The 13,872-nt window shown below is 46.1% G+C and overlaps 1 protein-coding gene across 4 annotated transcripts in view; it reads right to left on the bottom strand.

Annotated features, from left to right (window-relative positions):
* Positions 1-13,872, bottom strand: part of LOC119399453 (histone acetyltransferase KAT6B) — a 123,477-nt gene that overhangs the window by 69,452 nt on the left and 40,153 nt on the right. For all 4 annotated transcript variants that reach the window (XM_049416885.1, XM_049416895.1, XM_049416887.1 and 1 more), the window contains exons 8-9: positions 11,446-11,546; positions 10,546-10,637 (exon numbers count right to left, since the gene is read on the bottom strand). In XM_049416885.1, the coding sequence (XP_049272842.1) occupies positions 10,546-10,637; positions 11,446-11,546 (193 nt within the window). The remainder of the gene's footprint in view (positions 1-10,545; positions 10,638-11,445; positions 11,547-13,872) is intronic.

Raw genomic sequence — 13,872 nt, 5'->3', positions numbered from 1 at the left:
TTAAATCACACCCGCACACACTTTAACAGCAGGGTGTCTACCGAGTTGACTTTTCTAAATTCCCTGAGATTTCCAGGTTTTCCCTGAGTGTTTTTGCTAAAATTTCCTGAGTGAAGCAGAACTTTGTTTTATGTCAAGATGGGTAGAGACCATATCACTCGCTGATGTCACTCTCTAATACGCACGTTAGAAAATAAAAACGACTTAATCCCATTTGAATAGTACATAGAACAGTTAAACCTCAATACAGCGAAGTTGGTAAAAGCGGCAACTCACTTTGTTATATCGAAACTTCGTTAAACTGAAACTCGACCTTTCATGCAAGGCATAGTTACTGAAGGATTAATCTTAAACTGAATGCCACAAGAATGCTCGACTAATATGGCAACATGAAAAAAACTTTTTTATTTATTGCGTGAAAAAAAAATCAATTCTGTTGAGCCTGAGGTGCAGCAATCACAGTTAGATGCCTTGCCGAGTGCCACATGTAAATACGAAACAAATGCGGGTTTAATGCACTGTGCAATTACGCTTGTTCTGCTGCTGCGGGTTGTCAAATTCTCGCGCGTTGCCCAGAGCAATGCAACGCCTTTGCTACCATGTTGCCCAGCCGAACTATTTGCTCTCCACGAACGCAAAACATCGAAAACCATCCCACGTTAGAAAAAAAGAGTCACAGTTTCACCGCGAGAGCAAAATAGTAAATCCGATAGCAACAAAGAGGAATTTTATATGAATGCAGGCTAGCAGCTTGCTCCTTCAGGAAACGCAGCCGCTGCACTAAGGGAAGTGCCCTATCTATGGCTCAGGGGCAGATTCAGGTACTTAATGGGGGGGTGGGGGGAGGGGGTGGTACAAAGGCTGAAGCCCCCGCTCAGCAGTGCATTTTGGTGGGTCACGCATATTTACAACAGCCCAGAGGGGATTATGGCGGTGCCTAAGAAGTTGTAAATGTGCATAGGGAAGCAGGAAAAGGTAGAGCGATGAGAGAGATAGAGAGCAGGGACAAGATTCTCTTTACCCCTTTTGGGCAGTGGCAGGCAAAGCAACCTGAAAAAGGGGGCAAACTCAACAGGCAGCCTGACAAAGGAGGTGGACGACAGGCACTGAAGGGAGGGGAGGGATCGCCGCTACGCACCCCCTCCCCCTTTGGATATGCGCCACTGCTATGGCTTCAACGCAAGTTTTGCAATTAGAGTACAACACCTACAAAGGTATGAGCCGTCTGCTGATCCCCACTACAGATACCGCGGCGCACGCGACCACGCCCACTGGTACAAAGTACGCACTTCCTGTCGGACTCACGCAGCCCCCTCCCCACCTCCCCAACCCGCCGGCTCCTATCTCCATGTGCCCAACGCGCAAAGGAAACGGTCGGCTCGTTTCATCTCTGTTTAAAGGGATACTGAACAAAATTTTCGCCGCCGAGATAAATGACTCAATTGAAAGATTGGGTGCTGAAATCTGTTGAAACAACCTTCATTTCAGCCAGAGACTAGCAGAAAATAATGAATTTAATGCATTTTTCGCGAATTGGTGCGTCTAGCGGCCGCGCCGCGAACTAGAGAGGAAGTGACGCGAAACTCCGCGGATAGCGACTCGCCAACCGTGCTCGCAGCAAAATCGCTTACCAATCGACATCGCAAGCCGCCACCCGCTGCCGCGCGTCTCTCCCAAAACGTGTTTTCACGGTCGGGAAGGTGTTCTCCGCGCGTGTTCTCAACCGGCAGCCAACCAGTGTTGCCATTTTAGCGATTTTGTCGCTAGATTTAGCGACTTTGTACCCTATTTAGCGGCCGACTTTACTAATTTAGCGACCAGCGACTTTTTTAGCGGAATGTTTTGAGGTTTGGCGAAAATTTAGCGTCTTGAACTTTTTGAAATAATTTTGGCATTTTGAAGTGGCCAACTCTTACCGCCCTAAACTAATAATAAAAGAAACCCGTTTTTCACTAAATACACCAGAGGGCATCACATGCTGATGGGCTGGAAGAAATAAAACAGGCACTGTCCTTGTTCAAGGAAAAACAATCATATATTGACGCTTCGGGGCCGCTACGGGTCTCTTGTTCACAATGCATGCAAGAGGGCGTAACTATTTATGGAATGGGTGGCGCAGAGTGCGCATGTATACCTCGGGGAGATTACCCCGTGTCCGGTTAATCGCGTTTTTGGTCGTTTGAATGTGCAGTGATTGTAAAAGTAGCCGTGTCGATAGGCGCTTCTCTGTCGCAATTATGCTCGCAGAATCCCAGTCGATGATGTGGTTACTGTTTAAATGATGATCCGCCAAGGCGTTCGAGCTTGCATTGCCTTTCTTGACATCGTTCTGGTGCTGTTGGATTCTTCTATTAAAATTTCCAGTTTCACCTACGTAGGATACGTCACAATCTTTGCATGGTATCTTGTAGACAACCGCTGGAAATCTTGAGCTTTCCAGACGGTCTTTCACGCGTACGAGTTCTTTCTTTAGCTTGTTGGTTGGCACATGCGCGATTTTTACGTTGTATGTGTTAAACACTCTTGCAAGTGCCTCACTGACGCCTTGCGCATAGGGCACAGCAGCACGTTTTGGCCTGTCAGCTTCACGAGCCTCTTCAGGGCAGGCAACTGAAGACCGCAGTTGTTGAGTCCTCAGGAGCTGCGCGGGGTAGCCGTTGCTGCAGAGGTCCTTCCTTACCACCGCTAGCTCTTGCTTGCGCAGACCCGGTTCAGAGCAGATGCGCATTGCGCGAGAGAAAAGAGCAGCGGCAACGGAGCTTTTTTGCCCTATAGGATGCGCAGAGTCAAACCTTCCGCAGAGTCAAAGCAGCAGTTCGGAACAGCAATGGGGGCTTCTGTGGCCTGTGCGAACATCGCCCTTGAAGCACTTGAACATTCTGCACTGAGTACCAGGGGCCCTCAAAATTGTTTGTCCGATACGTTGATGACTGTTTCTGTGTGATCCGTCGCCAGGACGTAACGCCTTTCCTCGAGCATTTGAACTCTTTTGTTCCAAGCATCCAGTTCACCATGAAACAAGAAAATAATGGAATGATTGCCTTCCTAGACGTTCTTGTAAGACGGTCAGCCAAAGGACTTATAACCAGTGTGTATCGGAAGCCGACCTACACGGGTAGATACCTAAGGTTTGACTCTGCGCATCCTATAGGGCAAAAACGCTCCGTTGCCGCTGCTCTTTTCTCTCGCGTAATGCGCATCTGCTCTGAACCGGGTCTGCGCAAGCAAGAGCTAGCGGTGGTAAGGAAGGACCTCTGCAGCAACGGCTACCCCGCGCAGCTCCTGAGGACTCAACAACTGCGGTCTTCAGTTGCCTGCCCTGAAGAGGCTCGTGAAGCTGACAGGCCAAAACGTGCTGCTGTGCCCTATGCGCAAGGCGTCAGTGAGGCACTTGCAAGAGTGTTTAACACATACAACGTAAAAATCGCGCATGTGCCGACCAACAAGCTAAAGATTTCCAGGGGTTATCTACAAGATACCATGCAAAGATTGTGACGCATCCTACATAGGTGAAACTGGAAATTAATTTTAATAGAAGAATCCAACAGCACCAGAACGATGTCAAGAAAGGCAATGCAAGCTCGAACGCCTTGTTAAACAGTAACCACATCATCGACTGCCTATCGACAGGGCTACTTTTAGAATCACTGCGCCAGCAGATATTCGTGCCATCTGGGAGTGGCACGCCGCACGCAACGCTGGCGTCGTTTTGCGTTTGTTAGTTTGTTTTTTGGCCGAGAGAAGATGCCACCATCAGCAGACCCCCATGATTTCGGCCAATGGCGTGTCCAGATTTTGATACATGGAGCCTATGGGGAGTTGGCGTGGAGTGCAGAGGGAAAATTAACGAGTGAATTTAATTCGGCTAGCACGGCAGGCCACCGAGTACCAGACAAACGCGTAAAACATGAGTAGATCGAATAAAGCATACTTAAGGGGGGACGAGGGTCTTAAAATAGCAAAAAATCGTAAAAATTGTCAACTTTTAGAAATCACTATTTCAGGTATTTGTAGTCCAAATTATGCTCCGGAAAAATACTATGTTATGGCAAAAAGGCCTTTCTTTTTCTTACATGCTCAAAAAATTATATTTAAAATGTTTTTAAATCTTGAAACGCAATTTTCTCAGCTTTGTTATTTTTGTGAAGTGAATCTGCCTTACGGAAGTTTTGAGGAGGTTTTCTATGAACATATTTAAACAAACTTGGTATCATTTTTTTCAGCAGCACCTGAACTACAGGCTAAAGCTTTTCTTTTTTCTGAACGTTGATGCAATTGTAATTATTTGATAAGTACCAGCTAATTACTGGAAGCTAACTTTTACCTTCCAAGTTTGAAAATTATTTCTGATCGAAGAAACAGCTGTTTTGACATCTAATTTGCTTTAGCCTGTGAGGTGGACCTTTTAGAAGAACCATGTAGCCCTGAAAAGTAACTTTTTGTATTCTAAGTTACCATAACGAACCGTAAGGAATTACCTAATTACAATGAGGAAATTTGTCATAACTTCCTTTCTAAATGAAATATTTGAAATGTGTTTGCAGATTTGAAATCTCCATTCAATTATACGCATGCACGCCAGTTTTCATTAAGATAGGACAATAAATAAAAAAAGTTTTTTCGAGACCCTCATCCCCCCTTAACCAGTTCAACGATGCAGCGTTGGCTACAACTTTTTTTTTTTTATCAAACTATCATAGTCGTCACAGTTTTGATAACAGATCCTAGTTGTCATCTTAGGGCTCTTAAACACAGCTGGACTTCAAATTGGCTTGAAATGTGTTTAACTATAATATAGTTATAGCTTTTAGAATGTTAGCGATATTTTAGCGACATTTTCGAAAACCCTAGCGACTATTTAGCGACTTTCCGACTTTGGTTTAGCGCCACGTGTAAAAAAAGATGGCAACACTGCAGCCAACGACGCCATTGCCGCGCTCTCGGCCGTATTACGGTCCCTAGAATAGACTGTTTTCTCAAGCGGAGCTTGCGCCCACGTCTACGAATTTGCCGTCTGTGTTGTGTGCTGCTACGTAATGTGAACGGTGAAGCACCTGACACAACGCAGAATGCCTCAACGCTGTTCTGCGCTAGGGTGTGCCCTGTCATACATTTCCAACAGAGCCGAAGCTTCGAAGGATATGGATTCGCGCTGCGCGCCCATCGCAGCCAACGTGGGTGCCTTCAAAGCGTGACTTTTTGTGCTCCGAACACTTCAAGGATAGTCACTATGAGTTACTGTGTAAATTGCTGGTGCCGGCTGCCGACCCACGTTGGGCTACGGCGGCTCGTCTGGCTCGTCGTCCTTGCTCTCGCTTGACACAGCAGAACGGTCACATGCATATGGTTGTATTTGGCGCATCCGTTTTGGAGGCCTGTCGAACTCGGAGTCGCAATGACCGCTCGTGGAACCACTGTCACTCGCACCTTGCATCTTTGCGCTCTCGCGACACGCTCGGTAGTTGTAGCGGTTTTTGAGGAATAAGCGCTATTTTGTTTCCTATGTGGGGAAAAGAGGACAAGGCTCAGCGCCACACCAGCCACCCTTGGTTCTTGAGAGGAGAGGTGGAGAAAGGGAAGTGGCAGGGCAGGAGAGAGCGTGCCGGTTGCCCCCCTCTTGCTGGAGCACTCGACGTCACGTCCGCCGACAAGCGCAGTGGCATGCAGCCGCCGCGCTCTCACAATCCACTAAAAATACGGCCAACTGCTCGAAATTACGTGAAATAAACGCTGCGTACAGGAACAGTCGTGTCGTCCGAGTCGAATGTAAGTGTTTTCGTAGCTTTTTCAAATTTTTGTTCAGTATCCCTTTAAGCCCCGTTCTTCGGCAGCCCTCACGCACTTTCACTCGCGCATGGAGCATACGACGCGCGGGGTGATGTAATCGCGATTTGGACTTGATAAGGAAGATCATGGCGAAGGCAAAAAATTCGCGTCGGAGTGTCTATATAATTGCTGCCGCAAAAAAAAAAAAAGAAGCAATATAGCTGCGGGCTAATATCGCATGAAAGCACGGCAACAGCCTGAATTACGGCACATCCGATTATGGTAGAAACGTTACTATTTTCCGACATCGCGCGCCGAATCGAGCAAATGGGACCCGTGCTAGTGTCGCGAATTTTGGTCGCCGCTATGCCTTGGCTCTGAAAAGTGTTGTAATTCGGCTTTGTAGCAAACATCCACGTGGTGTGGCTGGTAATTGCGAGCTGCAGCGCCAAGAAATTTCAGTCGACTGCCTAATGGATGGATGGATGCTATGAGCGTCCCCTTTAAAACGGGGCGGTGACATGTCTGCCACCAGGCTCGAAGAAAAAAAAAAAAAAAAGCTTCCTTGTTTCATGTTGGCCTAATACCTTATCTACATTGATTAAATCTATGTTATTATACCAAAAAAATATAAATTAAAAAACTTGTTTTAGCAGTGCCCTCATCGGGAAAAAAAGAAAGAAAAAAGCTTTCACTTGCTGTGAATGGGCCCGTTAGTTACGCTAGCTCTCGCCTGGAAATTTATTCTATTCTTCACGGAGTCCTAAATAGCATCTTGAAACTCGGGATCAGAGCGAGTGACCTCTCCGATAACAGCCAACAAGCGTCGTCTTTTTTCTCGCCGATCGGGATGGCTTTCCAAGTACCAGCCTTGTCGAAGACATCCGCTTCCTGAACGATCGCGATCGCTTGCAAGATAACTCAAGCTCGTTACATCTACTGCTACCGCTTCTACAACTAATCATGCTTGTTACTTGACACGCGGCGATAAAAAAAACACCATATCGGGCACTAACGCACAGCATGCGCGAGAAAGAATACAGAACTACACCACGTAGTCACAGAACACCCTGACAACATTGCGCGATACGACGTGTCGTGGTTCATGGTACCCGCATGCCACGCATTGGCCGGATTCTCTCCCACTTCACCGCTCCGAAGGCGATGACAGCATCGAGGTGCGCCACTTCCCCGCAGCCGCAGCGGCTGTTTGATTTGAAAAAATGCGTTCACAAAATATCGAGCCAGCGCTACCGCGACTTTCGTTGCCTTTCAATAAGGTTACTGTGGATTTTCCCTGATGGGAGCACTATTTCCCTGAGTTTTCCCTGAGAATTTCCAGACTACCCAAAATCCCTGAGAATTCCCTGTTTTCCCGGTCGGTAGACACCCTGTAACAGGCTAATTTCTCACATCGTAGGAGTCTACAAACATGCTTTTTGCTCCACAAGGCATGATCACGAATGTGCTTTAAATTGCCCACATTTACAGAAGTACTTTTGTGGGAAGCATTCTTACCCCAGCCCAGTAGCTGCACTGGAAACAAAGAAAAAAAAAGCTGTTATTATTACTGTAGAAACTACAGAACAGTTTGGATGGCTAACCGTAGCTCTGAAAGCAAGGAAAAAAAACCTAAAGACCTGTTTTTCACTTTCCATCATTGTGTACAATGCAGGTATCTCCAGCAAATGGCACAGCACTGCTGCATTAAATGTACCGCATCCCCTTCTGCGCTACACTCTTCCCACTGAACTGGTAAATGTACCGCATCCCCTTCTGTGCTACACTCTTCCCAGTGAACTGGTACTTACACTACTTACAGGCAATTCAAAACAAGCTATGCTTTTTGTTGCTAGGGGACCTTTTTAAAAGCTTTTATGAACATTCTGAAACCATCATTGGTACAAAATGATCAAGCAGATGGCATCGTTAAGGTAGGCTCAATGTGCACACAGCACTGTGGAACAAGTTTTGTGGCATCAAGGTATAGAAAAGTTTTTCTTACAAGACGTGCCCAATTCAAAAGTTTTTCAACCAACACTTGCAGAAGTCATTTGGCAGGAAGTATTCTTCCCACTGCCCAATAGGTGCAAAGAAAAAAAAGAAAAGTGGTGTAGAGCACACCACTGCAAAAATGTTTTTTTCAAAGCTTCAGGAAACTGCAACATACAGTCGAGTCCACTTATAACAATACTGAGGTGCCATGAAAATATCATTGTTATAACCGATTATTGTTATAAGCGGGTTATGCCGAAAATAACAAAGAAAACGTGATAAACAAGAGCATTTAATGAGGGGAACATGATAAACAAGAGCACTTAATGAGGGGGAAGTTGCTTACACTTTTCACTTTTTTAGCAGGTAGAAAACCGTAAGCAGTCAGCTTCGACTGCTTACTGGCCATCTTATTGACATCTTTTTGCAAAGCGTCCAACTGCTGCGCGTGGCCGAGCGGAAGGTTTTTAGCAAACAAAATCGCACAGGGAGTAGATCATTTGCAACGCTTCCTGATGCAACACAACCTGCATGGGTTCCGGTTCCTCTTCGTCGTCACTGCTGTCGTCTTCCGCGCCGGTGACCGCAGCGACAATCGCCTCGTCGGTGAGGTCCTCATTTGTTGCTACTGCGTCGTTGGCGTGCATCTTCCACGTACAGCGCATCTTCCACGTCTTTGTAGGCCCCGTGCCTAACCCTTTCCCGGCCGTCATCCATTGCGTGGCTAGCACCGCTAGCACTGGCATGGCTGTCACTTTCGGCTTGCTTGAGTGCATTGCGAATGATGCAGGATACTGTCGGCTGCGGGAGGCCGTACTTGCGCACCAAGCTGCTCACTTTCTCGCCGGCGTTGTGCTCTCTCACAATGCTACGCTTAACTTCCAACGGTATTGCCGTTCGTTTCCTCTTCACTGGAGTGTCGCTTTCTGGAGGACGGTCTGCCATCGTTGTGCGCGCAACGATGTCCGCGCGTGCGGGGACAGGAGGATCGAGGTGACAGTGACCACAGAACAGGAACAGTGACAACAGGCAAGGAAAACGACGCTGGTAAGCACCAGACTCGGAACACGTGCAAACGGCGGAGCTGGAGACGTGGCCAAATTAGTGAAGAATAAGGGAGGTCGGCACAGTGCACACAGCGCTGCTGCTGCGGCGGCTTAGGCGCCCCGGTGCTTTTTCTACAGGCGGCGCACCCTCAGAATGGCCTGCCCCACTGCCCGTAGACGTGCCCATCCGGTCCTCCTCCCCCTCCTCCGCGTCGCCACGGCAGGCGAAAGCAGCGGTGTCATGCGAGCCTCTTCGGCGCATACTCGCCGCATGCGAGGCCAAGTGCGCTATCGCCTGGCCGCCGCGCGTATGCTCTCATGCCCTTTTGCATAATAGGGGTGGCATTGTCGCAGTGTCTTTGTATTTTTGTTTCGTTCAGGGTTGGTTCCAGTGCCCACATTTGTTATAACCGATATTGCATCATGACAGCATTGTTATAAGCGGTTTATTTTGCCATAGAATACAATGAAAAGCTGACGGTGCCACGGCTGTCCATTGTTATATCCGATATATTGTTAAAACCGGTATTGTTATAACTGGACTCGACTGTAGTTCTACAGCAGAAATCATAGCTTGCAATGGCCTTGTTACATAAAGACGGCAGGTAGAAAAAATATTTCTCACTTAGTGTGAGAGTCAATATATTACAAGCAGCAAAAGCTTCAGAGCAGCAGTAACGCTAAAGAGCTGCAGATTTGACAAGGTCCTCTCCTTATAGCTTCAATATTTCCTATCAAATGGCACACTTCTAAGCAAATGTTCAGAAATGTTTTCCACACTCACTGTACCTGCCCTTTCATGCAAGTGCAACAGATGTCAAAATAAGTACGACAGGACGAAAAAGAAAACATGCAGATTATTTGATAGGTTCTCTTTAGGCGTTAACCATAGCAGTAGAGTATACACTTTCGGTTAGATGCTCAATCATTTTAGTGTTGAATGTTAGTAACACTTAGCTTCTATATTCAGGTAGTTCTTTACACAGCCTAATGCTTGCAAAGCAGCAGCCGACACCTTAAGGGGAGACGCGGGTCTTTTTTTTATTTCTTTTATTAGCTGGGTGAACTGAATGAAATTTAGCAAACTTATCCAACTTTTTCTGCAGATTCCAAATCTCTAATTAGATTTTTGGTAGCTGCATTAGTACAAAAGATGTGCAATCTCTAAAAGCATATTTCTTACGGGAATTTTTGGCAACTTTGCTTTGTCAAACACAGAAACAAAGTGTGTGGCAAGGCTGCCAGAGAGCTGGTTTAGCCGGTGATGCTAATCCGATTGTCTTCAACAAACTTTGAATGCAAAATAAATACACGTAAATGTGAGTGAAATTTTTTTGCTGCATACTATTTCTGATAATCGAGAATTATAATTTGGTGAACAACATTATAAGAAAATAAATAGCATCACCGGCTAGACCAATTTCATGGCAATCTTGCCACATACTTTGTTTTTGTGTTTGACAAAGCAAAGTTGCCAAAAATCCCCGTAAGAAATATGCTTAAATATGTGTTAGAAATTGCATATCTTTTGTTCTAATGCGGCTATTAAAAATCTACTTAGAGATTTTGAATCTGCAGAAAAAGCCGAATAAGTGTATTAAATTTCATGCCATTCACCCAACTTTTAAAAAACCATTTTTTAAGACACACGTCTCCCCTTAAACAAGCACAAGACATACAGGACCACAATACCACAAAGTAGGCTTTGACTTTGTTGAACATACACATGCATGCTTACCTTTAATGCTATCTCCTGTGCTTTCTTGAACGTCTTCACATCTTTATCAGTGACAGATGGAGGCAAATCTGATGGTGTATCACGAGCACTCCCTAAAATATGCAAAATTTAGTGGTTGATAGCGTGCAAGTTATGAGAAATACAGTTGAACACTGACAAATTGATCATTCTCTATATTAAACAGCTGTAACACCTTACAGAAAATTCCATGCAAAAGAATAGCACTGTCCTGTGCATACATCAAACTCGTACTTGCCAAGACCCCCAATTTGCTTGGGAGGCTCCCACATTTTGAGAAATCCTCCCAACGGGATTATGTGAGCACGGCCATAAATCTCCCAAAAACCAGCACTAGCACCACCACAAAATGAAAATGATAACTAAGGAAATCGCTTAGAAAAGTTTTTGATCGCCTGCAGAACAAGTCACTTTCGCCACGGAACACTGGTGTCATGCGATAAAGCACATTAAGATTGGCAAGGGGCTACTAACAAGGGACACAGCAGATTTCATCCCTTAATTATATGCACGCATGCACGCACCGCGTAATTACGAGTACCATTATGATTGCCAACATCTACAAGCTTTATTGACAATCATTCATTTATGACACCGCTGCAGTCCTGAGAAACAGTAAATTGATGCGTGCACCAGTTTTCTTCTGTTATCTCCCCCCCCATTCCAGTTACAATTATCTACAGAATTTCAAGGTCACCAGGTTGGCAGGCGTGCAAACTTCTGTTCACCTCCATACCAGATATACATTCAAAGCTATGCTCCTGCAAGGTCACGTTTTTTAAATGTGTTCATTCTGAGTTAAAAAGACACACAATTACAAATCTGCAGATACTGCATTAGCATGGTATATTTTTCAAGAGGGGTGACAAAAATTACTCTCACGTGTCAGCTTTGAAGTTTCCTTTTTTGATGAAGACCTTGATGTAGTAAGACAGTTTGCAGGCCGCCTAGCTCTCAGTGGTGCTGCCAGCTTCACATCTTTCCTGGTGCCAAAAGTGCATGAAAATGAAGTGAAAACTATAAGTAAAATAATTTACATCAAGAATAGGCACACAAAGGTGCAACTAACAAAGAATGGGCATCATATAAATGTTATAGGGGTCCAGTTCATGCAGCTGCCACTGCTTAAGAATCAGATATCTACAAAGCAGTAAATTCATAAATAAGCAGTGAACTGTTTTTAATTGTTTTTCCAACATGTCAAGCAAAAAGATTTTGAATATGACAAGACTGCACCTCCCATTAGAGTGCAGCAATATAAGCACCCAAGAATAAGACTAACACAGCAAATTAACATTGTCCTATATGTTAGGGAAGAGGATGTCTAAACTAGCACAACCTGAAGCGAGAATGACAGTTCTAGCTTAACAGCCTACACATGCAGTTCACAGCGCACAACATTTTTCATGCTAACTAAACAACAGCTAGGATAGAGATGCTTTGCCTTCTGAACAGCTTAGCAAGAAAAATGCCGTAAACCCTTACAAAACTATCTGGAGGAAAAAAATATATACAGTAAAATCTCGTTAATTCGACCCCCGTTAATTCGGAATTTCGGTTAATTCGGACGCGGCGTCTGGTCCCGGCCAAAATGTGCATTGTTCTATGGCTGAGAACTCTCATTAATTCGGACAGATTCGACCGCGCTTCGGTTAATTCGAACTCCCGACCGAGGTCGGGTCGAGACGGGGAAGCAGCAGCGGATACCGCCACGGCCGCGGTTCGGATATAATTCGGATTCGCAGCCGAAATGACGGCGCATCTGAACAATTTCGAGATCGGATCATGGCCTCCGAGATTTAAAACGAGGTAACGAGATCGGATTATGGCCTCCGAGATTCAAAACGAGCTTTGCATCTCGGAGGCACATACACAATGAAAGGCAGTGCATCGCTACTGTCATCAGCAACAGGCAACATGGCGACGGTCCGTCCGCGTTATCAACGCTACAGTTACGGTCCCTAGAATATCGGACCGTACTAGCCACTGTATCAACGCGATCAGCCAGCCATGAGTGGTGGATGATAAGAATAGCATAGAATATGGCATAAGGCATCGTTCCGCGATAGCACCCCTGGTGTTCCGCAACGTGCGCGGTGAAGCGTTGTGCAGGCCTGGCGTTCCGGACTTTCCGCACTCCTTTCTACGTACAAGCCGTGCAACATTTTCAACACTGACGAGACAGCGCCTGACAAGACGATCGTGTTAAAGGGGGACCCATGCGTCGGCGAGAAACGGAGAAAAGAGTGGGTGACGGTTCTTCTGGCTACGAGCATGACCGGCACAGAGTAGTTGCCGCTGCTGGTGATAGGAAAGGCTGCGAAGCCAAGATGTTTGAAGAACATTAAGCAGCTGCCTGTCGACTACCGCTTTAATAGAAAGGCTTGGATGACCTGGCTGCGTCAGCTAGACCTCCGCTTTCGGCACAGTGTGCGCGGACCTTCAGGAACTTAGCAAAATTGTGATTTCCTTGCACATTGCCTCCGCGAAGCAAACCGCGATCAGCGACTTCTTTAAGAAATACAGTGAAATCTCGGTATAACGAACTTCAGGGGACCGCGGAAAAATGTTCGTTATTCTGAAAGGTCGTTATAGTGAAAGCCCAAAAATTTACCATAACAATAGAATTTCAGTAACGCAAACGTCCTACCTTTGCAACGGTACGTCCTTGAACTCGTTTCTCACAACAATGCACACGTGAACGTCAGACAAGGCACGTTTATTTGAAATAGTCCGTGATCGTTTTTTTGACGGGTGCAGCACAAACTCTGCGTCACGAACGATTCTAGACCGTCCGCATTTTTATCCGCCGCTTCGGTCACTGTGCCGCTTTTTTCTATGAATATGCGGAGTTTCCTCAAGTAGTCCAACGCATCTGTGGCCGACACGGACTCGTCGCGATCTTCGGGTGCTACCGTGACATCGTCGTCCATGTCATCGCTGCAATCCTTTAAGGCCCAACTGCATGCATGCGAGTTTTGAGCGACGGCCGACAGGATTTGCTGTCGCGGAGGGCCATCCATCGCCGTCGCTTGTCGCATGGGTGCAATCGCGAAACGATGCTATTTCCGATTCCACATGGCTGGCTGATCGCGCTGATAACGCGGACGGACCGTCGTTCTGACCACTGGCCAAGCGCGAAAAGCACGAAAGGCATTGGAATCTGAAATAGAATCGTTCCGCGATAGCATCCTAGGTTTCTGGAAAGCCAGAAAACATCGCTTGTCGCCCGGAAGTGAGCATGACGATATCCAACAACATGGCAGCATCTCTGACCCTTGCTTCGGTTGCAATTTGCTCGTGATGCTT

This window comes from Rhipicephalus sanguineus, chromosome 1 (genome assembly GCF_013339695.2).
Source record: "Rhipicephalus sanguineus isolate Rsan-2018 chromosome 1, BIME_Rsan_1.4, whole genome shotgun sequence".
In the NCBI taxonomy this organism is placed as follows: Eukaryota; Metazoa; Arthropoda; class Arachnida; order Ixodida; family Ixodidae; genus Rhipicephalus; species Rhipicephalus sanguineus.
The sequence above is the reverse complement of the archived record's forward strand: the minus strand, read 5'-3'. Positions and strand labels throughout refer to the sequence as shown.